This window comes from Alosa sapidissima, chromosome 17, assembly GCF_018492685.1.
Source record: "Alosa sapidissima isolate fAloSap1 chromosome 17, fAloSap1.pri, whole genome shotgun sequence".
In the NCBI taxonomy this organism is placed as follows: Eukaryota; Metazoa; Chordata; class Actinopteri; order Clupeiformes; family Clupeidae; genus Alosa; species Alosa sapidissima.
In genome coordinates, this window is record NC_055973.1 from 12,419,754 (window position 1) to 12,443,305 (window position 23,552).

At 44.3% G+C, this 23,552-nt stretch overlaps 2 protein-coding genes across 6 annotated transcripts in view; one reads left to right on the plus strand and one right to left on the minus strand.

Annotated features, from left to right (window-relative positions):
- The first annotated feature begins 247 nt into the window (after positions 1-247).
- On the plus strand, positions 248-12,214 carry garem (GRB2 associated, regulator of MAPK1). 3 transcript variants are annotated; one of them, XM_042068800.1, is made up of 6 exons: positions 248-611; positions 1,920-2,060; positions 2,690-2,820; positions 3,065-4,318; positions 8,866-9,053; positions 11,219-12,214. In XM_042068800.1, the coding sequence occupies exons 1-6, from the start codon at positions 491-493 to the stop codon at positions 12,165-12,167; spliced, it is 2,784 nt and encodes a 927-aa protein (XP_041924734.1). In that variant the 5' UTR covers positions 248-490; the 3' UTR covers positions 12,168-12,214. The 3 variants fall into 3 exon arrangements, with proteins under 3 accessions (XP_041924734.1, XP_041924735.1, XP_041924736.1); XM_042068801.1 differs by having other exon boundaries at positions 11,222-12,214; XM_042068802.1 differs by lacking the exons at positions 248-611; positions 1,920-2,060 and adding an exon at positions 2,125-2,349.
- Positions 12,215-12,945: 731 nt separating this feature from the next.
- Positions 12,946-23,552, minus strand: part of prkdc (protein kinase, DNA-activated, catalytic subunit) — a 53,379-nt gene continuing 42,772 nt past the window's right edge. For 2 of the 3 annotated variants that reach the window (XM_042068798.1, XM_042068797.1), the window contains exons 66-86: positions 23,114-23,338; positions 22,513-22,621; positions 22,139-22,241; positions 21,837-22,008; positions 21,371-21,545; positions 20,833-21,023; positions 20,379-20,568; positions 19,968-20,128; positions 19,559-19,770; positions 19,009-19,096; positions 18,771-18,914; positions 17,966-18,173; positions 17,757-17,824; positions 17,012-17,232; positions 16,623-16,715; positions 16,450-16,521; positions 16,216-16,287; positions 15,749-15,950; positions 15,343-15,531; positions 14,812-14,951; positions 12,946-13,570 (exon numbers count right to left, since the gene is read on the minus strand). In XM_042068798.1, the coding sequence (XP_041924732.1) occupies positions 13,366-13,570; positions 14,812-14,951; positions 15,343-15,531; positions 15,749-15,950; positions 16,216-16,287; positions 16,450-16,521; positions 16,623-16,715; positions 17,012-17,232; positions 17,757-17,824; positions 17,966-18,173; positions 18,771-18,914; positions 19,009-19,096; positions 19,559-19,770; positions 19,968-20,128; positions 20,379-20,568; positions 20,833-21,023; positions 21,371-21,545; positions 21,837-22,008; positions 22,139-22,241; positions 22,513-22,621; positions 23,114-23,338 (3,240 nt within the window). In that variant the 3' untranslated portion in view covers positions 12,946-13,365. Of the gene's footprint in view, positions 13,571-14,811; positions 14,952-15,342; positions 15,532-15,748; positions 15,951-16,215; positions 16,288-16,449; positions 16,522-16,622; positions 16,716-17,011; positions 17,233-17,262; positions 17,672-17,756; positions 17,825-17,965; positions 18,174-18,770; positions 18,915-19,008; positions 19,097-19,558; positions 19,771-19,967; positions 20,129-20,378; positions 20,569-20,832; positions 21,024-21,370; positions 21,546-21,836; positions 22,009-22,138; positions 22,242-22,512; positions 22,622-23,113; positions 23,339-23,552 lie in introns of those variants that run through there. The other variant, XM_042068799.1, reaches the window with a different exon arrangement.

Consider the following 23,552-nt stretch of genomic DNA (forward strand, 5'->3'; position numbering starts at 1 on the left):
CCATATAAATCTGCCATTCACCTTTAGTGAAAATGATGCAAATGCCTGCAAACCACAGACAGACGTTGTATATAGCCTATTTATGTGGGCATAATAAAATAATAAAGCCAAACAAATAGCCCATAACTGCACTGAATAGTCATGTCAATGTGACTCAAAGAATGATTAGGGCCAGATCATAGACTATGATTAGGGCCAGACCTACTGGGCTGTAAGTCAACAAAGGTTAAAGTCAGTTGAAGTTGCCCAAGCAACCACAGGCGCTGGGAGGAGGAAATTCCCATTGCCAGGGACGAGATTTCTATGGTTTGGGTATATGGCATTTCCTGTCAGTGTAAATAGACTGTCGAGGTGATTTGGCTGCTGGACAATGCATGATTGTTTTAAACTAAAAACAAAACGGCATCAAAGAAAATATTCTCTATGCAAGAACCATTTTTTAGAACAAATGAATGCGGCGGCGGGTAGGTCATTGTGTTAGCCAGCTAACATGGACCTGGGATCAATGTTGTACAACAATTTAAAAGATGTTGCATGGAGCACGACGACTCTGTCCCTGGATCGACTTGTCAGTGCCTACAGACTGCCACAAATTGTGAAACTGGATGGTGGTAAGCGCATTCTCTTGCTATTCAGTGATAAACAATGGGTAAACTTCATCAACTTGTGCTACATAACTAGCACGCTAGCAAGGCAAGTTGGCAACTTTGCAAGAATCTGAACGTGGGTGGCTTTCCCGTAGGTAGCTAGCAGAGCTTGGTTACAACCAACATACTTTGTTAGCCATTTAGCTTAGTTGGAAACTGTGTTTCATATATCACTCGTAATTCATTTATTTACCAACTTAACGCTGGGGACGTCGAAACAATGAAATTGAGCTAGGCAACACTTATCTACCCAAAACCTGTCGAGAACCATGTAAATGGAAGCAATGTTAGCAAGCTGGTTCTATTTAGCAGGGTAGCTTGTGTGAACAACCAGTTCACCCCAGATTCCTAACGAGCTAACGTTAACCGAATTGGAAAATGGTATTGCAATCACTTTTATGAGGGTGCTGGCGCTGCATGCCTACTAGTCGGCGTACCATTTGGCTTCCCAAACACATCGATTTGTGCTGCACCAAAGCTGACAAGCTGCAGTCAATACTTTGTGTTGTCTTCAAATTAAGGCTATTTCGAGCTTACTTCATCAGCTTTTCACTGTTATCTGGCCTGTCCTACAGGAATGTGTACTGACTAGCTAGCAGTGCATAAGGCTGGCTTTTCCGAACCTCCAAGCAATATACATTGTAGTAATTTCGCTGAATAGAATTTGTAGCGTGTTATGAATTTCCCTGTGGAAGCCTGCATAGTAGGATATGTTGGCCTTCTTCTCAATGAATGCTTTGCTTGCTGACGTTAACAGGATATAGCGAGATAAGACATTTAAATACAGTATGATAACATCGGCGCTGAAAAATACCAACTAATTTCTGCAGCCGCTTCGTCTAACCACGCGCATACATCTACAAATGTTATTAAATACCACGCGCATACATCTACAAATGTTATTAAATACCAAATACTAACATCTCGAGGAATAAATGTTTTAGTGGTATGTCGTCGATTGCCGGTTGTAGTTCTAATCTTTGGCACCTGTTCATGAGATGTGGACTGTCAAATGTCAACAACATAGACTGTGGTCAACAAGTAGGCTAACCAACCTACTCTGATTTTAAACTCGCGCATTGTTTTTGGGCTACGTATTATGGTGATGGTGTGTGTGTATATATATATATATATATATATATATGAGAGAGAGAGTTTGAAAAGGCAGCCTTCGAGTGTAGATTTCACCACCCATTATATCATCAGTCAGTTGTCAGATAACATCTGAACAGGCCGTGTAATCTGTTTTTTTTTCCTTCTTTTTTTTTTTAGGCCAGACTGTGGAAGGATTGCGTGAAAATGACTACCTCTTGATTCACTCATGTCGACAGTGGACCACAATCACTGCCCATAGCCTGGAGGAAGGCCATTATGTCATCGGTCCTAAAATCGAGATCCCGGTCCATTACGAGGGTGAGCCGATCAACTATGCCGTTGGTTTGCTCTTGCTGTGTTTCCTTTGTTTTCATTTAAAATGCACTTCTGTGTTAGTGAAAAAGTCTGAATTCTCATTGGGGCTTAAGGAATGACAGCTGTTTCATTCAAAGAATTTCAGCTACTGGCAAATAGGGTGTGAGTCAATAGTTGAACTCAGCTAGAATAACAAGTCTTCTCTTCAGTCCATTAGAAATTAGATGAATATGATCGAATTTGGTATGGAAATATTTACCATATTTATAGATGCAACCTGCTTGCTTTTTAGGTGAGACTCACCTTTTTAATTATTATTTGACTAGTACCCCTGAAAATGGGTTAGTTTCTGATATAGGACATATGACCAGTACAGAACACTGGTAAATAAGGGTGTGGGAAGGAACATAAACCGTAGATGTTTAAGGCTGACAGAACGGTTCTTAATGTTTTGTTAAAGGTATTGTTCCTAGCCAGTAACAATGGAGTCTAATGACATTTTCAAAAGCTCTGAAATCACATTATGGTGATATGATGCATATGATTTCCATTTGTCCCATCTTTCATTGAAACTATGTGAGTGACACTGTCTATGCCATTATACGGCCTCATCACTGCCTACTTTCTCTTAGGCCAATTTAAGTTACTTGAACAGGACCGCGACATCAAGGAACCTGTGCAGTACTTTAACAGCGTGGAGGAAGTGGCCAAGGCTTTTCCCGAGCGGGTTTACGTGATGGAGGAAATCACTTTCAATGTCAAGGTCAGTCTTCTTTACGTCAGTCCTGTGCCTAATAAATGTTATGGCTAAATTAGTCCCCTTCAACGTATTCCATATTCTTTTATAAGGATGTCAATCAGTAAAGCATTTTAGGGACACACCAAAATGATGTCCGTAGTGGTAGAATATACTGTACTTGCATCTATTCACATGCATGTAAGATAACAGATACTGTTTATTCCTGGGCTGTTTCAAACGTTCTGGTGTTTCTTGCTCCCACATGCAGATGGCCTCAGGTGAGTGTAATGAGGACACAGAGGTTTACAACATCACCCTGAGCACGGGCGACGAGCTGACGCTCATGGGTCAGGCCGAAATCCTGTACACCAAGACGGCCAAGGAGAAGTCGCGCTTCAACACCATCCTCAAGCGCATCGGCAAGCTCAACTCGCTGGGCAAGCTGGGCCGCGGCAAGATGCCGTGTCTCATCTGCATGAACCACCGCACCAACGAGAGCATCAGCCTGCCCTTCCAGTGCAAGGGCCGCTTCAGCACGTGCTCGCCGCTGGAGCTGCAGATGCAAGAGGGCGAGCACACCATCCGCACTATCGTGGAGAAGACGCGGCTGCCGGTCAACGTGACGGTGCCCAGCAGCCCGCCACGCAACCAGCACGACCTGCACCTGATCCGCGAGGGCCACCGCTACAAGCTGGTCAACATCCAGACCAAGACGGTGGTGGTGTGCTGCGCGCTGCGCACCAACAAGGTGCTGCCCGTGCACTTCCCGCTGCACGTGGCCACGCTGCCTCGCCTGCTGCTGCCCGAGGGCCTGCTGCACGGCGAGCCGTGGCTGGAGACGGTGGTGCACCGCTGGTTCACCTTCTGCCAGGAGCAGTTCGACATCGACGACTACTCGCGGGCGGTGCGTGACGTGCGTGTGGACTGGAGCGAGGAGGGCAAGAGCCCCAAGAAGGGCGGGGGCGGGGTGGGTGGGACCGGAGGGGGCGGAGGGGGTGGTGGTGGTGGTGGTGGTGGCGGCGGCGGGAGTGGCGGAGGAGTCGGAGTGGGCGGCAGCAACGGCTGCCCGGGCCATGTGCACCTGCCCAGCTCGCTGAGCTCGGCCCGCGACGAGCTGACCCAGTCCTTCCACCGGCTCTCCGTCTGCGTCTACGGCAGCAACCTGCACGGCAACAGCGAGGTCAACCTGCAGGGCTGCGTGAGCCTGTGCGGCGAGTACGCACCGCCAGCAGCGCCCGAGCCCAGTCCCGAGACGGACTACCTGCTGCCCGAGCTGACCGAGAGCAGCCCAAGTGGGACCAGCTCTCTCAAGCCCGACGTGCCCTACGAAGAGCTGTGGCTCGACCACATGAAGAACCAGGCGCCATGCTCGTCTGCGCTAACACTAACAGACCACGGCAAGCCCGTTGTAAGGAGCAACATGACACCCGTGCTACAGTACCCAGTCAGCATCCCTGCCTGCCCCCTGTTAAGCTCGGACCTCAGTCTACCTCCACCGCCGGTGCCTCCCAAATCTGAAGCTGTAAGTCGCTGTCTACCATGATAACGGAATGAAGAGCTTAGTACTTTAAATCTTGTTCTTTGTAGTTTAATGTCTTCAGGGGCTTGTGACTATTGATCACACTCAGCCATTTTTAAATAGAACATTAGGTTATGTTTTAAATTCGTTTAAAATGTAAGTGGATTTCATTTAATGTCTCGGTTAACTTCACGTTAACTTACTGGAAGCAGGGGTGCTGCCTTCACCACGACAGGAATTATCTATTTATCTGAGCCTCCAGACATGGCAAACACAAAACCCTCCTTGTTATTGTTTTCCCTTTACCTGGGCGGTGCATAGAGACCATTAAACCATATTTAGTGCTCCGGTGGCATGATTCATGGCTTTAAAGGAAGGACTAAGATGACCTCACTGCCCTGTAGTACACACAGTTATTTCCTACATGCAAACATTAACTGTAACAGGAGAGTGAATCTTTTCGGACCAGTGATTTCAGCTCATCCCTGCATATAAAAGGCTAAGGTGGTGGTGGTGGGGGCAGTCTTTAAAGTTGATCTGTGCGGATTCTCTTTATTTGAAAAATGGGAACCCATGTCTGCTTTCATATAACTCTAGGGGCCTATTCACATTCAATCCACCAAAATACCACAACACTCTTCAGAGCTGGCTACAAGAATACAGCCTTTTCAAGGCTCCCCCCTCTACGCAAAGCAGCAAATATTTGTGTTAGTCATTAAGGCACACATTGCCACAAAGCACGGCCTACCTTTGAGCATGACTTGGGTTAATTTGTTTAAAAGAAGTCACTGTTTCAGCGACATATTTGCAAAACAAAGTAGCACACAGTATGCCCACGCTTTATTGGTTTAACACCAATACCATTGCTTACTATCTATCCTCTCACACAAGGACATAAAAGAATGTGTCATATCTCAATAAAAGTTGGCACATAATACATTTTGTGCAGGTTAACCGGATCGTAAAAATCACGCCATTGTTTATTTTAGGTTTAAGATTATGTTGATGTTAACAAATGGATGTACAAACCAGACTGTGACCCTTGACCCCAGTGGCAGTGTTGACTTTGGTTGCAGCAGATGGAAAGCGCTGTGACAGGGCTGCTCAATTCTGGACCTTCGATTAAAAAATTATCTGGTCTTATATTTACAAAGTCATCTGGACAGAACGGAGAATCTCAAGTTAAAATGATCCATCCATGTATACTACAAAAAAATGAGTACAGATTAGAAATTAGATGTTGATCCTAAAGCCTGAAATGTTTGTCAAACTTGTGACATTTGTCAAACAGTGGTGAACATTCCTAGCAAACTTTTGTTGTTTGCTTTAAACTGTAAAGGGTCATTCCATGTCAATTCAACCAGGGCCCACGCACTTAAAAAAATCTCGGTCTCAAAAAAAATCGGAAAAAATGACCAGGTGTACCTATGTTACCCAGGAGACACGCTGTAAAATACTTTTTACTTATGTAAGATTAATACTTTCCAAGATACAGCCAGTTTTTTTTTGGGGGGGGGGAGTTTCGCGAGAGTTTAACAGGTGCGATAATTCAAAATCCCCATGTTATTTTCCCATAGGAAAAATCGCCAGATACCGGATGTCAAAGATGGCAGCTTTTTTGTAGGCAAACTTCAGAAGTCTATAGTATGTAGCAAAATCGTCAAGTTTGGTCTGGATGATCCTGCATGGTCATAGCTGTCCCTCAAAGTTGATCAAAATTTTATTGGAGTTTTTGGTTGGGCTCTGTTTAGGCCTTCAGAAGATATTTGTACTAAACATAGGCTCTTGATTTATTTTCCTTATTGAGATAAGTAGAAACACTCACACACACACACACAAAAAGCAATGGACAAAAAATAAATCCCTTCAGGGTCTGAACAGCAGACCTCACAAGTCTGAAAAATAATTTGGTTCTCATTTTCAGAGCACCCAAACACCTTGTGGGAATATACATTTTTATATGTATATATTTTTTTTCTTTATTCTCTATGATCCCTTCTTTTTAAAAACACCAATTTGACTTGTCTTATGCAAATATAATTTTTCACCCTGAACATGGGCAAAATGCACCATTGACATCAATATGTTTTGTATACCACAGGTTACTCTATACAACCACAGGTTGTATTTAGAAGGGATCATGGAGAATAAAGAAACAAATATAAAAAAAATCTTTGTATATTCCCACAAGGTGTTAGGGTGCTCTGAAAATGAGAACCAAAATGATTTTTCAGACTTGTGAGGTCTGCTGTTCAGACCCTGACAGTGTTGCGCGGTCTGCCCGAAATTAAGCGGTTGCCCGCTGATGACCGCGGTCACCCGCGGTTATGAGTCATAAACAAAATATTTTAATGATATTCGGGTCATTTGCGGGCGGGTCAGTTAAAATTAATTAAATATATATTTCTACAAATAGGCCTAGGCCTACTTAAAATATCACAAGAAGGCTGGCATCAATACAGTAAAGCATCAATAGAGTAAAGTCAACAGTAAAGAAGCTGAAGATGCGAGTTAAAAATAATAGACACCCCTTCAGGAAAAGCGATATAGGCTATGGGAAATATTGGGAAAAATTCCTTAAGAAGATGACAGTAAGTTATGGTCTATGTAGGCCTACTTCTTGCGAAGCCATTTAAAAGTATGACAGCCAAAACGGGCAGCCTGCAGGAATAAATGTTATGGCACAGACTACACATCCTATGTATAGGTTCGCGCATGCATAAAAGTTACAGTTCGTTGTGTTTGTGACTTTAAACAGTGGATGTGCTTTTGTAAAGCTTTGTGCTTCATTCAGCATTATAAACCAGTTCTTACGCTAACGTTTTGACCAGCAATGTATCTCTCTAGCCTACCTCGCCTCACCATTTCTGTTTTCGAAAGAAAGATGTATGTCCATGGCCTTCAAATCTTATCCTAGTGTTCTAATCCTTGGTGGTTGCGTGCGTGCTTGCGCTCTTATTCTCATTCTCTCTCCTACGCAAACATTATGTTCTGCATAAATTAGCTTGTTTTACAGAAATGGCCTACTGTCACACTGCATGCAGACTATAACCAAAAGCACACATTTTGTAAATAAGCGGGTCGGGTATAATTTTGTCCTAATTAATATTCGCTGTCCGAGTTGCGGTCGGGTTGATTAAAATATCGGGCTACCGCGGGCCGCTTGTGACCAAACCCGCGCAACACTGGACCCAGAAGGAATTTATTTTCTGTTCATTGCTTTTTGTGAGAGTGTTTCTACTTATGTCAATAAGGGAAATAAATCTATGTTGCCTATGTTGAGTACAAATATGTCTTCTGAAGGCCTAAACAGAGACCAGCCAAAAACTCCAATAAAATGTTGATCAACTTGGAGGGACAGCTATGACCATGCAGAATCATCCAGACCAAACGTGATGATTTTGCTACATACTATTCCTATTTATCAGCATGCAAAATTTGAGCCTCCTACACTTTATTTCTTGCGCTATGGGCTTGTGAACATTGACAAAAAAAGAGGCAAAATCATTTTTTTTTAATAGATTTTTTGAGACCTAAGTGCGTGGGCCCTGGTTGAATCGACCCTAAACAAAATGGCAAGCAACAAGATAAATAATTGCCACAAAGTATCGCCTCTGCTCACCGAATTTGAACGCACCTCTGGCTTTAGGCTCAACACACCACTCATCTTGTTTCACATTATACCCCTCTGCTTTCTAGAGGTGGGTTCATATTTGCAAACATAGGCACATAACCTAAACATAACGTTTGCAAACAGTTTTCCATTAGTCTTAAGTTTTCGGCGACGTTTTGCGAACAATCGTCTGCACACAGTCTGAGGAGGTAGTTACAATGGAATGTTAAAGGAGAATTCCGGTGTGATTTTGACCTAAAGTGTTTTGAAACATGACGCCGAGTGTGAACCTATGTCTCATAGCCCATCTCGGCTTGTCCCCTGCACTCCGAAATCTGGCGCTAGTTAGCCGATGCTACCAACAAGGCGGCTAATGCTGGTGCCTCGGGCATCGGTGTAGCCATGCAAATAAATCACTGTTTTACACCATTTACAAGGCTCAACGTATCTGATGGCTGCAAACGCTAAACTTTGTGAAGACACTGTCTGTATAAATCGTCTTGTAAGTAAACTACCAGTGCTTTTTCAAAGTTCTCAATGTCTCGTTTTAAATGTCAGGGCCCTGGGAAGTATACCAATGAAGTGTGGAGATATGTTGAGCCTCGTAAATGGTGTAAAACAGTGATTTATTTGCATGGCTACACCGATGCCCGAGGCACCAGCATTAGCCGCCTTGTTGGTAGCATCGGCTAACTAGCGCCAGATTTCGGAGTGCAGGGGACAAGCCGAGATGGGCTATGAGACATAGGTTCACACTCGGCGTCATGTTTCAAAACACTTTAGGTCAAAATCACACCGGAATACTCCTTTAACACCAAATCGTTCAAATTGAACTGTTCAGAGAAAACATGTTCGCCACAAATGTTTACCATTTGTTGGTGATTTTAAGAGTACTCTATGGGCCCCCAACAACCCTCCCCTCTCTTCTCTGTTCCAGGTGAAGGAGGAGTGCCGGCTCCTGAACGCCCCGCCCATCCCTCCACGGAGCTCCAAGCAGGCAGGCGTGCCCTCGTGTTCCACCCCAGTAGCCGCTGCTGCGCCGCTCCCCCTGGTCAAACCCCGACAGCAGGACACCCGTTCGCCCAGCCCCACCCTCTCCTACTACTCCTCTGGCCTTCACAACATGTGAGAACCCTGACTGCCTCAGGTCAACACCCAGTAGGTGGCTGGTGCACACTAGTTTGTGCAGTAGTAGCCTAAAACTAGTAGACTAAAAATTAGTAGATTAGTAGACTAAAAATTCTAAGCATGTATTAGTGCAATGAATGAACATACAGTTTTTGGCAACACAAAACAGCAGTTTACCCATTTGAACTTGCAGGAGATTGAAAGATGCACTCCAGCCATTGATTAACCCCTTAAAAAGTTCCCGAAAGATTAATAGGTTTTGTTTTTTTATCCGTGAAAAATAAAATCTCTTTACAGCCTTGAAACCGCTAAGTATGCATTCCTACTCCATCTGCCTCATCTCCAATGTGTGCAGCTAATGGCCCCTGCGTACAACATTATTGTCCCACAAGCAGTTAGTGTACAGTGTAATACATGACTGCTTTATAATTCAGCTCCCACGCAGCCCAAGTGTATAAGGTTGGCCGGCCTTGGTGTTGGTCTCAACCTGCTTGATTTGTGGATTAGAATAAACAGAACTGGCAGCTTAGACATGACATTACATTTAGCCACTGGCCTTTATCCAAGGCAACCTCAAGTATATTGGAGGTATTTTATCAGGTGCCTGGGAATTGAGATCATGGCCATGGAATTTCGAGTGCCATTAAGGAAAGCCACAGTAACAAGGGACATTTTATTTTCTATGTATGTGCTCCCTGAGCCCCTCTCTCGATGTCTCTCTCTCACTTGGCATTTACTCAACATTTCAACAACAAATGTGCTCAAACTGGAGTTTTTCTGACAGGAACTGAACTAGTCCTTGTGAAAACGTAATCTAGTCTTAGACTGCGTTAGCTATGAAGTATATCAAAGCAGTGTTTGGCTGTATGGCATAATGCATCATTTAAGCATTGTGGTTGCAATGTGCACCATGAGCAATTGTCACATTGTAGGATGTACCATTTCAAGTAAGGCAAATGCTACAACTTTCTTTGCTGCTTCCTGGTTCTTATTTTCCGTTACTAATTGCATCATAGTGAGTCAACCGGTGTATTACACAACCTAATATCCACTTTAGAATAACACAGCCAATTCAAGAAAGGAGAGTTTGTGCTCCAAAAAAGCTGAGCAATAACTTTGGTCTGAAGAATTTTTTGAAACTATTGCAGAAAATATATATTGCCATGTTTGTTTTTTTGCAGGTCAGTTTTTGCTCCCCCATTTTAATGCAGCTCTAGATGCAATGCTCATCTTTTGTCAGCTAGGGCTGGGATGGTATGGATTCTTACCGTTGTTGGAAAGCATGAAATTACCACGATTTCGCAGTATCCCCCCCCCATTGAGAGTTATGAATTATGAATTTTGTGCCGCTATCACAGCCAATTAAACTTTAGACAGCCACAGCAACTTCAAAGATCACTGGACCAAATGCTTTAGACATGAAAGAAATAAGCAGTTTATCAACAAGGCTAACACGATTTTAGAATGGTTACATTCATGACGCTTTGCTACTTTTACAACGGTAGGCTACCCCACGTTTTAGGTGGTGTTTAGAAGACAAAGAAAATGATAAATGGTTTGCGTTTGACCCGGTCATTAATGCCTCATTTACATGTACCCGGATATTTCTAGATAACCAGTTTGTAGAAATACCTGGGTATGTGTAAATGAGGCATTAATGGCTGCATCAGGTTGTAACAAAGGTAGGCCCTAGGCTACATGTCGCTGTTAAGTTCAGTTCTTAAACTAGAACATGTTTTTGAATTCTGTTTCAACATTCATGGAGAAAACATGTATGACTGTTTTCTGGCTAAATTTCACAGCTTTCAAGTCTTTGTGTAAATCAAGTTCGAACGGAGAGAATAGAAAAGTGTTACGATTGTGCCAGTTCTCCCATACTCTCGCATAGTAAACAAATGGAATGTTGGAACATTGCGCTCCTCAACACAAACGTGAAAGGTTTGTTTCATCTTTTGATACATTTTGAAGTTTTGTTTCAAAAATCTTGAATCCATGTCATAAGATGGTTCCTCACATTAAACATCACAACATTACATACTATATGCACACATGTGCAGGCCAATGTTTCACAGATTTTTTTTTTTTTTGCGGTGATGACTGTGACTGTTGCCAATCTATGTTGGAAGTAAAATTTAACGTGTGTGTGTGTGTGTCTCCCTCAGCAGAAGCGGTGAGAAGGAGGCGTGCGACTCAGATGAGCCGAGCCAGCCATGCTACCCGTGCCCCTGGCTGCGTGCGGGTGGCGAAGGCTCGGCCGGTAGCAGCACCAGCGCCCGTCTGTGCCCCTCGCCCCTGGACGGCACGCCATCCCGCCTGTCGTGGCCCAACGACTTTAGCGGCGCAGACTCGGGCGACTTTGCTTCCATCCACTGCCGCAGTTACTCCAGCTATCCGCGCAAGCGCACCCCCGGCACGCCCAAGGCCTCCACCTCTGGCCCGTTTGACTTTGAGGGGACCCACAGGGGTGGAGGTGGAGATGGGGCAGGCAGGGGGATAGCGTCCTCCTCCAAATCCCCGCTGCAGTCCCACCCAGGTCAGTTCCACACCAAGTCCACCAGCTACACGCTGGAAGTGTCCAGAGACAAACCCATTGAGGAGTGCGATGCCAAGCAGAGCCAATCCTGCCCCATCTTGCCCCCGAGGACACCCAAGCCAAGCGACGCAGGGAAGGACACAGACACAGCTGCTGTCGCCATGACAACGGCAGTGGTGGCGGCGGTGGTAGCGGCAGCAGCAGTGGTGCCTGACACTACAGAACTGGTGGACTCTGCCTCTAAGAGCTCTTTTGAACAACAACCGCAACAACAGCAGGAGCAGCAGTCTGCCACCGCACCCGAGGTATTCACCATCTCGTACCCGCACACAGACACGTCAGGCTCGACGTGGAATCCGCCCATCGACCTGTCAGGACTGTCCATCGAGGAAGTGTCGCGCTCGCTGTACTTCATAGGACTGTCGGAAGATGTGGTGGCCCTGTTTGTGCGCGAGAAGATCGACGGCAACCTCCTCCTGCAGCTGACGGAGGAGATCCTCTCAGAGGACTTTAAGCTAACTAAGCTGCAGGTAAAGAAACTGTTGCAATTTATTGGTGGCTGGAGGCCCAAAATGTAGTAATATTCATCATAATAATAATAATAATAATAATAATAAAAAACAAACCTGATCAAAAAAAATTAAAACAAATCTAGTCTGTGCAAGGCACACAACTGACGGTACCTTGGCCTTGTGTATTGCTCTAGACAGTTTTGTAACTGAACACTATGCACATTCAATGGCCTTACAGTGGTGGCCATTTTGTTTGTCTAATATACATGCATATGTATGTGTGTGTGTGAAAATATATATATATATATATATATATATATATATATATATATATATATATATATATATATATATATATAGGGTGCTTTTATGTATTAACTATACAGTATGTCTGTATAATAACGTTATGTATCTGTCCAACTCCCTCCTTGGCCTTCGTAGGGATATGCACAATGAAAACACTACTTGCTCAAACCCAAAGCCTTTTTTGTGCAAATCAAAATTATGGATTAGAACAAGGATTTTAAAGATTGCCATTTGACGAGGTGAAGTCTGCAAATGATGACCGATTGTTGTACAATTGTGTAAACAAACAGTGTAATGAAATTCAGTGAAGAAACTGCACCCCCCCCCTCCGTATTTTGCCATGATAAAGTAACAGTAACCCAATGTCTGTCACCTTTCCTGTCAGATGCTTTCTGTTGAAGCAACTGTGAACCTGGCCTGTGAATGCCTTAGTATATAAAACAGGTCTAATAATAAAGCCATATGAACCAGGTGATTGCTGATGCAGGAGACATCTTTGGGGCATTGCAAAAAAATGAATAAAGAAAAAACGAGAATGTTTCTCAAACAACTGAACCTGTCAAAGCAGTCATGTCATTTATTGATAAGAGACAGAGTGTGTGACGCCATCGCCGGGGATGCTGGCACAGGCCATTAGTAGGTTTACAAACGAGAGTGAGAAGATGGGCGGCAGCAGTGTCATCTGACATAATCTTCTCTCCAATCACATTTTAATGTAAATCATTTGGGTGGCAGGTCTGCTGACTACAGTAGTATCTTGGTCCTTAATTGTGAGCCTGAATGGTCATGACTCATTCTTCATTTCTATTGCAAAGTGCTTTATTGTTGGCTAGAGTTTCATCCTGACAATGTTAAAACATCCAAGGGACATTTCATGTACATAAGAGCATGTGTTTCACATTTAAGTACCTGCATCTGTGAGCACCTTGACAGTGAAAGAGCTACAGAGTGATTGAGTTCAGATCCAGGGCTCCCAGCCTACCCAGACCCTGCCCAGCAGATTGGGGTCAGTGGCCTGGTCCAGCAAACAGTCCACCTGCTCCTCCACACTGAGGTCCTTCTCCCCTTTCTGGGCGCGGATGTTGTGCTCCTCTGTTCCCTGCGCCACAGCCAGCATTCCCTTCACTGCAGGGTCTTTTTCGAAGCCCAGCATGAGCTCCTCACTGCAACACAAACCAAATCACACACTGGTGATTGACCTGACTCGGTAAGTCCGTACATAGCAGACCACTAGGGATGTAACAATATGAAAATTTAACCTCACAGTTATAGTGACCAAAATTATCACGGTTTTCGGTATTATCGCGATATTTTTAAAAGTGTGTTCAATATGTTCAGAAAGGACTACTAGGCCTACACAAGCTGAAATAGTTTAAAAAAGTGTGACAGCATTTACAAAATATAGGCAAAACCTTCAAAAGTGCAACATTTAACCAGGGTGCACATAGAGGGGGTGCTGTGGGAGGGTAAAAAATGGTTACCGAGTAGATGTGATTCTTTTATTCTGGTGCATTTCAGGCCTACTGTATGTCAAAAGCAGGCTTGGATAAAGCTGGGAAGGATTAAACACACGGTTTCCGCATCGTGATAATTGGGGGCAGCCGTGGCCTACTGGTTAGCGCTTCGGACTTGTAACTGGAGGGTTGCCGGTTCGAACCCCGACCAGTAGGCACGGCTGAAGTGCCCATGAGCAAGGCACCTAACCCTCACTGCTCCCTGAGGGCCGCTGTTGTTGCAGGCAGCTCACTGCGCCAGTTTCACTAATTCACGGATTGGGATAAATGCAGAGACCAAATTTCCCTCACGGGATCAAAAAAGTATACTTATACTCATGATATTTGAAATGAAAACGGTAATTGTTATCGTCAACATTTTTATCACGGTTTACCATTATACCGGTAATCGTTACATCCCTACAGACCACGTTCCAGTTTTGCTTATAACAATGTACATTACTGGTACATCACATTATTTAAAATGTAACAGAAACACACTAAACTGAATAACTCACAACCATTGCTTCCTAAGTAAATATGGACAAAGAAATCAACTTGAGTGAAAAATACACATCGTAGATGAAGCTTCAATCTTACCAAAAACCATGTAATAGGCAGTTCCCATCATACACTGCTCTCTCTGATGAATTATTTTTTATATATAGTATATTTTTTGGGCTTTTTATGCCTTTAATCAGATAGGATAGTGGAGATTGACAGGAAGTGAGTGGGAGAGAGAGTCGGGGTGGGATCCGGAAAGGACCACGGGGCGGGAATCGAACCCTGGGTCGCCGGCGTACGGTGCAGGTGACCCAGCCAGTCGCGCCACTGCTGGGGCCTGCTCTCTCTGATGAATATACCTGCAGTAAAACTACACTGTGCCAAATGCATGTGGACAAGTTGAGTACCTGGTGATAGTGGCAGGATTGGCTCCCTCCAGCTTCCTCCGTGCGAAGCTGACCTTCTGCAGCGGGTACCAGTTAATCTCCTTGACGTCCACACTCTGCATCCACTTACCACCTTTCTTCAGCTGCTTCATCTCGAAGTTCTGCAGAGGAGCACCAGAAAGAAAATGAAGAAATAAAAGGTGCACTGGCCAATGAGCACATCATCGCTTACGTGAGCCCTAATATGGACCCTTTCAATCTGTTCCAGTTGCAATGTTCAAAACCAACACATACTTTGAAATGAAAATTAATTGGACCTTAGTATAATGCTCTACTAACGGTCTACTTTAAAACTACTTTTTTTATTTTTTATTTGTGTTGGTCCCCCAAGTTACCCTTAGCTCAATGTTGTTTTCTGTCACCGGAAATGCCTTAGGAACGCACATGTTTCTTTATACAGCTAAAAAGGTCTATAAATGCACACAATAGTTTCCGTAAAAGCAGTAAAAAGGTGTCATTATGTCGGTCATCTGGACATGTGTGCTCCCTCACCTTCCAGTCGAGCGAGGGCTCCTTGACGAAGACATCCATGGTGTTGAGCAGCAGGTCGGGCTGCTCGCGGAATGCTCTAAGTGAGTGCACCATGATGCTGCGGATCAGGCCAGACTCCTGCAGCGGCCGCATCAGGTTCACAAACTGCCGCGTCAGTCGGAACGGCATCAGCTCGGGCACCGGAAGGAACTGGGTATTTTAAAACACATAATTTATGGCCTTTCATACCAACTCCAAGAAAGCAGAGTGATTATTCAGATATCTTTCTGAGCATTATGTCTGGAGTTCAACTGGTGTCTTAGCTTTCCAACCATAACCCTAGGTTTTCCAAGTCTTTCTGTCAGAATCTATAGGTAATCCTAAAAAGGCAAAAGAGCCATTGAGACGTGGAGGTGCTGTGACACACCTGTGTGGCGGAGCCGAAGGCATGTCCGAAGTCGATACCGATCATGCCACCCGTCTCGGTGTTGATCATAAAGTTGGAGAGGTGACGGTCGCCGATGCCCAGGAGCCATTGGCTGACGCAGAGCAGGGCGTGGGAGCTGGCGAAGTGCGAGCGCAGGGACAGGAACGCCTCTGGGGTAGTGCTCATCCGAACAAACGCACGCCTGCACAGACACACAGCACAGGCATGTTAGCAGCATTGATGCCTTGTGACGACATAATAGTTAATCAAATAATTAGTATCATCAGAGTTCTACAAATATTTACTTTGTTGAGACTTTGTTAGAGAGGTCCTTAAAGTTTTAAAAAAAGGTGTGTTAATTTCTAAAACAAACAGATGCATTTGGGAAGCCATATCACTTGTGCTAATGACATTAGTTCAGTTGACATTGGTTAAAAAACATATAACCCTATTGACTGAGTGCCAACCTCAGTAGATCTTCTGGGACCATCTGTTCAAGCTTCCTAAAGTTGTTAACGGTTTCTGTGCGACTGGCTTTCCTGTAGGAAAATGGCAGCAATCAATTTATTTCCCAGCTTCCATTATCAAACTTAAATCATGAAGAAAACTTATCTGACAGGAGAAACTTAGAACCACTTCTAGATGTATCTCTAACAAAGAGAAATGGATACAAGGGATGCAAGAGTTGGTTGTTCACTTACTTGTATGTCTCTGCATACCGTCTTATGTCCTTTCCAAATTTTTGGAGCCATCTGTCATATGATTCATTTGGTCTATGACAGAGAAGACAGAATATTTTAAAACATTTTAACATTTAAAAAAAAAACACAGCAGATGTCATTTCAGTAGTGTGGCGAAAGATTAGAAACCGTACGCCAGGATGGTCTTTTGCTCCTCCTCTGTTCGTCTACTGGCCAGGAAGTCTTTCAGGGTACAAGTGTTCTCCATCCACTCAATCAGACCAATCCTACAGGGGAATCATCAGGAACAAAACAGCTTCACCACCATGCACTGACACCAGTTCATTTTCCACAGCCTGTAGTACGTATAGGACATGGGCACTGCAGAGACATTCTTCAGAGGAGTATGATGGAACGAGCTTTTGCCATAACTACTACCAGTATGAGTAAAAACATACATCGAGAGATACCAACTGTGTGTGCATGTTCAGCAAACGTCAGGAAATATCCGATCAGTAGAAAGTTCCGGAACAGTAAGAGTAAAAGGTAACAGTAAGAGTAAATGGTACAGGTGTGGTGGTACCTGCTGGTGATGGGCACCACCTGGTAGGTGCGGAGCTGCATGTTCCTCTGGGAGCAGGCAGTGTCGTGGTGCAGGAGGATGTTCATGACGCCAAACAGCTGCTCGATGCGCTGGTCCTGACGCAGGTCCTCGCCCCCCTTCACCAGGAACGGATACTCCTTCTCATCGTCACCGCGGATCACCAGACGCTTTGGACGCCTGATGGACGTCATGACCTTGACCTAAGGCAGAAATGTCACCAAAAATCAGGTAAGATCAAATATATACATAAACACAGTTAAATAAACTTTGTAGTATTAACATCTTGTTTCAAATTAATTGATTACTTTCATTTTTATGTACCACCTGTACATGAAATGTCTCAAACAATGCTCAGTAATTTGCTCAGATTAAAGGTGCTCTAAGTGATGTTGGGTAACGTCACTTCTGTTGACGTTAAAAAAAAAACAGACAGCTAGCTCGCCCCTCCCTCCCGTGCAACTGAAACTCTCCTGAATGCGCATCTCGTTGGTGATTGGCTGAAACAGTTTGTTGTTTCATGGTCCAGGCTGGACCAGGCTGTTTTTGTTGCCATTTTTGAAGCCTGAACTGTCCACAGAGACGCTTCTTTTACAGTCTAATCAGGGGACAGGCAGCTAGCAGATGGTGAGGAGATGTTTGCTGTATGTGACAAAAAATGTTAAGCTTAGAAACCGCATAACATCGCTTAGAGCACCTTTAAGCATATCAAACATTTACCACCTACCCGTTCATCGAATCCTGTAATCTTTGCATGATATTCAGGTAAGGGCTTGGACCTGCCATCATACTGTCCTAAAATAGCAGACGAGGAGAGGAAACATTATTAATGTAAATCTAGCCTATATTGCCTGTAATCGGTTGGGACTAGGTAGTGATGACATTAGTGCTTTTGGGTCCAGGTGACCCAGGTCCTGTTAGTCTTCTGAGCCTCACCTGGGATCTCCAGTTCGTTACGCAGGGTTTCGGCCTTGAAGTTGCTCAGCCAGGGCGAGTACTCCTTCAGGTTGCCCGGCTCCTTCTGGAAGCCCCGCATGTTGGCCGTCAGCTCATCTACCTGCCTCAGGTAGGTCTTCTCCTTACGCTTCTCAAACAGCTTGGAGCCGCCCGCACCAAACACCTTCTCCACCTCTTTATTGAATTTCTGAAGATCAAAACACTCATGAGATGAAACCAATATATAGTTATATATATTCTCCATAAATTCATATACATATATTTTCCCCATATATTAAAGCTGCAGTTGGCAAGATTTTTTTGATCATATTCACTGAAACCGACACTATGCTCTGACAGAACAACATAAATCAGCCGGTTTTAGACAAAAACCTGCACTTCTACCTCCACCTAGAGCCTGTTATTTGTTTTGCAAAAATCCACAGCTCCCGGTTCATCTGGTCCAATCAGAGCAGGGCTGTGTGAGATCTCACTGTCAATCACAGTCTGGTGCGCACTGACGAGCACAAACTCGATGAGAGGGTGCTCGGTGGTAGTGGGGGAGGGGCATGAGATTTGTAAACATTCAAAATTTTGGCTAAGTCCCCTCAATCTGTCAGACTTGCCAACTGCAGCTTTAATGTAACTTTTAGTGGGATGTATTATTCTATGAAATCACGTCTATTGCTAAAAATATAGCCATGCTGTATCATTTCAGTAAAGTATACTTCTTGGGTGATACATCCTAATACTGATACATCTTAATAATATGAAGAGTAGTGACCAAATATTCTCAAATTTTAACCTGTATGAACTTCTTGCGGAAGGAGCCGAAGCCCATAGCTCTGGAGTCACACAGAGAGGAGTGCATCTCATCGTACAGAGCCTTCATCTTCTTCTTGTCCAGATTGGGTTTGTCCAGCTGATTCTTCACCTCATCCCACCAGTCCTATAACAGTCCAGAGGAAGTTTGTTCATCATCAACCAGTCAAGTTGGGACTTGAGGCAATGCACAAATTACTTTCAACTGCATTTTGTCTTACCTTAAAGAGCATTTCAGGGTTTGTCAGCTGTTGCAAGGCATCAACAAAATCTTGGACGACTCCTCCCTTATCAAGCAGGGGTTTTAACCTACACAACACACACACAGCAATATCAGTTCTATCTATCCAACCAGAAACAGAATATTCCCAAATAAAAGCATCTGCATCATCTGTGCTCCTCAGTTAAAAATAAGTTTAACAATCAATGGGCTGGTGCGGCCCGCCGGCCAATTTTCAAAACCCAATGTGGCCCTTGAGCCAAAAAGTTTGCCCACCCCTGTCATAAACTGATAATTTTTTTCTTTAAAGATGCTATTTTTTGTAGTTTTGCAGTTTGCGCATTGTTTTTGTTTGTTTGACCTTGGATAATTTGTTGAGCAAATATTCTAGATTTTTTTCGAGACTTTCGCCCATATTTCCATACTTTTTCAGGTCTGGAAAACAGTATTTTATAATTCCATATTTTCCAGACTTTCAAGATCTACACAACAACCTGTGTAAAGTCATGGCCATTCAGATTCCCATCACTTTACAGAACATCACCACAAACCTCTCCACAAACTCTTTATTCTTGTGCCCCTCTGCCGTCTCCTCAAATGAGTAGTTCTCACTGCTGATCATGTAGGGGTAGACCAGCGCCTGGGGGTAGGACTCGGCTATCTCCCAGATCACCTGCTGCACTGCGACCGCCTCTCGCTTGTCCAGCAGGGCCATCATCTGACTGATCCAGCTAATCAACTGCCAGCACGGGACTGCGACAACCTATAAAAGAACAGCGTTGACTCAAGCCCAGTCTACTGATGTCAGACCGATGTAAGAGATTCACTATCAGTTCATTGCGACAACTATTCTGTTTATGTAAATTTAAATCGACAAACAACAGAATTTGTTTGATTAATGTTGGATTCAAAGTCCAAATTAACATCTTCATTAAGGCATTAAGCCAAATTGTGACGCACCTCTTTGGCCATGATGTGCAGGGTCTCTGCGGGGTAGAGCTCGACCAGCTGCAGCAGGCGGGGGAACTGGAGGCGAGCCTCTTCAGAGTTGAGTCTCAGGGCTTTCAGCATGGACTCCACCACACACACAGGCAGGCCCTGCTGCTCTGCAAACTTGCTCACTGACACACAAACACACACACACAATGAGGCAAGACATATCACAAGGTGTTGACTTTAGAATGAGAGTTGTAGAAATGGAAATCAATCATAACAAGATAATTTACAATTAAACCTATCTATTTCAGATCTATATTTAATACTGGGTTAAAAACATACTATGGTATGATGATTACGTTTTTTTTTTGTTACAGTATCAATTCACTGTCTCCACTTGAATACTAAGAGTTCATAGATGAGATGGTAGTTTACCTGTTCCTCCTCTCTGCTCATCCTCACGGAGTATCTTGTCACAGAAGTTGGCGAGGGTCATGTGGGCCTCAATGATGCCCGCTGTGTCCCAGTGCTGCTGGGAGAAGGACTGCACTTCTTCCTCTGCCCTGCGGGTGGCGCTTCTAAGCAACTCTAAGGCACGCAACTGCAGCTTCTCCACAACTTCCTCCTGTAGACACACACACACGCACACCGCCTTAAGTTAATACACAAATTGTCTGGAAAAGCACAAACTTCTACTAATACAAAAGCAAGCATTAATGTTAACTTAGGACTAATAATCTAAATAAATAGGCCATGGTGAAAAAAAAAAAAAGTTTTTTTCAACAGTTCCTAACACCAACTAACTACACAGGAATCAATTGTGACATACAATTATGCATGACACAAATACTGTAGTACATGACCAATGCGCTGGTCTGTTCGGTCAAACCTGCGCGCTGGTAGAAGAGGCCTCGGCATACTGCAGCAGCCTGTTGGCCTTGTCTTGGCCAATGGCCCCTAGAGCAGAGGGGTTGTGCTGGACGGCAGAGGCCAGCAGGTGGAAGGACGTGCCCATAAGGATTCGCTGGCTGCGGTAGACACGGCCCTGGCCTGAGCACTCGCTCTGTCGCTCAGTGTCCTCTGGGGTACACAGAGAGAGAAAGAGAGAGAGAGAGAGAGAGAGAAAGAGAGAGAGAGAGAGAGTAAACAGGCAGAGAGAATGTGAGCATGACACAGGTCATATCTCTCAGCTACTGGATTTCTTCATGAAATTCTTCATGCAACTTGTATGTTTAAACATGTGTAATTAATTACATTAAGTGTAATTACACATGTATAAACAATACAAGCTGCAGAAAAGGTGGGAATTTATAACTCAAGTCTGGTGAATCTCAGCTAATCAGCACACCAGTTTTATACAAAGACACCATAATAATGCCTGTTCAAGTCAGGCGTCAGGTAGAGTGTGGTCAGTGCTGTAGACTGACCCAGCAGAGGCAGAGTCTTGAGCAGGCTGCTGATCTGTTCGCTGGGTCCGAGGCTGCCGCTGCGTTTGTGGGTGAAGCGGCTGAAGGTGTGCACCCAGCGCAGCAGCCAGCCGTCCTGCGTCTTGGCTTCGCGGTGGAGCTCCTTCAGAAGCTTGGTGGACACCGGGAAGCAATTCTGAAATGGGTTAGATAAAGCAGGTAATGCATACACAGAAATAATATTGTTCTGTGTTTTCAGTCTCAATACATTTTGTAAGATTTGAGAACAAATGATGGGTCTACACAAAATGAATGAAATTTAGTACCACATATAGTACCAATTATAGTGTAGTACCACAGCAGCACCAAAAGCACAATATTCAAGCCACTGACTGATTTGAGTCACTTTTTAAAATTCAGAAGAACCAATTACATTTCTAGAACACTGGACTACAGAGAGCAGCATGTATGAGCACTGTGTGAAGACCTGTTTCCATGCACTGTCTGCCATGCGTAGCTTCATGTTGAACTTGCAGTCCTTGACCAGTGCCTCCAGGTCCTCAGGCTGGTCAGCCTCCGTCCCGTCTCCGTCCACCTCCATGCTGTCCTCTGGCGCGGACACTCTCAGCTTCTCCAGGATCTTGTCCAGAAAGAAGCACCTGTAGCAAGCAGAGATGAGACGAAACACAAGGGTCACATCAGGGTTACAGGACTCCTCTCTACTCTACTGCAATACCATAAAACAAACAAACAAATAAACAAAAGCAACCACTGAAAGAGAAATGCTACCGAGAAGTGATGATGTCATCCCACACATTCATGGGGTCCATTTTGGCATCAGGGTAGCGTGCGGTCCAGAGTCTTATGAGGTTTTTTAATGACGTCACAGATACTAGACAAAGCAAACGTATGGGTACAGTTAAGACCAGATACAATGGTACAACAGTTCATCCACAACAAACTAATTACTAAAGAGGAAATAACAGAAGAAATTCAAAAGATTCCCTTTCAAATCTTGGAATTTCAAAAAATGCAAGAGAATAAAAACAAATCAATAACTTTAACAAAGTCTGAGTGCTCAACATATTCAAACATAAGATTTATAATTAAACCAAAGTTTGGGGGAATGAACTTCAGATTGATCAGTGCAGGCAGACACCCACCGTCTCCTGTGATAAAGTGCAGGAAGTCCTGGATCTCAGTCAGCGCCTGCACAGACTGCAGCACCGTCAGCCGGCTCTGGTTGAGCAGCGGGTCGATGCTGGAGTAGTTCTACAGCACAACCACAGGACAACCAATGTCAGCAGAGTCAGAGAGGGGAGATGCACAACACCAACATAAAACTGCTCAGCTGGAGTTAAACTGCTCAGCTGGAGTAATTCTACCGGCAGATCAAAATGACTGCCCTGACAATCCTGCATAGATAAATACTCCTGTATGGATAAAGAACACAGATCTGAGTACCTTTAAAATTCATAGTTTATACAATGGTGTATAAGAAATCTGAACACTCAAAGGTAAAGCTAGTAGTTTATGGCATATTTTCAGACTTGAACAATGAAGGCCTTATTATATGGGAATCTTGCTGAGAAGAGGTTGAACAAACTGCCTGACTATATAATGCAAGTTGGGGTACACCAACTATATGAATTTAAGAAAAATCTCGACTTTCTGGTATTTTAATGACAAAAAAATAAAGATAGATGACAGATACACATGCAGAAAGTGTGCATTTGATGTAGGGCCTCAACTAGATGTGCTGACCTGCATGAAGACCTGCATGCAGTTGTTGGCGTAGTACTTGGCCCGGTCGTAGTCCTCCTGCAGCACGTAGAGCAGGCTGAGCTCCTGGCTGTAGTGTGTCTCCATGACGACCTTGCGCTCCTCCACCTTCATGGCGCCGTCGACGAAGCTGAGCAGCGCCTGGTCCCGCTCACCCAGTTGCAGCTGCTTCAGCATGCTACGCATCATATAGGGCAGGTAGTTCTCCTGGTGGGGTTGTCACACACACACACACACACACATACACAGAACACACATGCGACACAGACACAGATAGATACAGACACACACACACACACACACACACACACACACACACACACACACACACACACACACACACCGAGAACACTCATGCAACACAGACACACACACAGAGAACACACATGCAACACAGATACAGACACACACACACACACAC

What these genes read in the sequence shown, in the direction of transcription:
- garem (XM_042068800.1), top strand. Translation starts at nt 491, where the DNA reads ATGGACCTGGGATCAATGTTGTACAACAATTTAAAAGATGTTGCATGG. An exon ending in AATTGTGAAACTGGATGGTG is followed by an intron (nt 612 to 1,919) that starts GTAAGCGCATTC and finishes TTTTTTTTTTAG; the next exon opens with GCCAGACTGTGGAAGGATTG. An exon ending in TCCTCTGGCCTTCACAACAT is followed by an intron (nt 9,054 to 11,218) that starts GTGAGAACCCTG and finishes TGTCTCCCTCAG; the next exon opens with CAGAAGCGGTGAGAAGGAGG.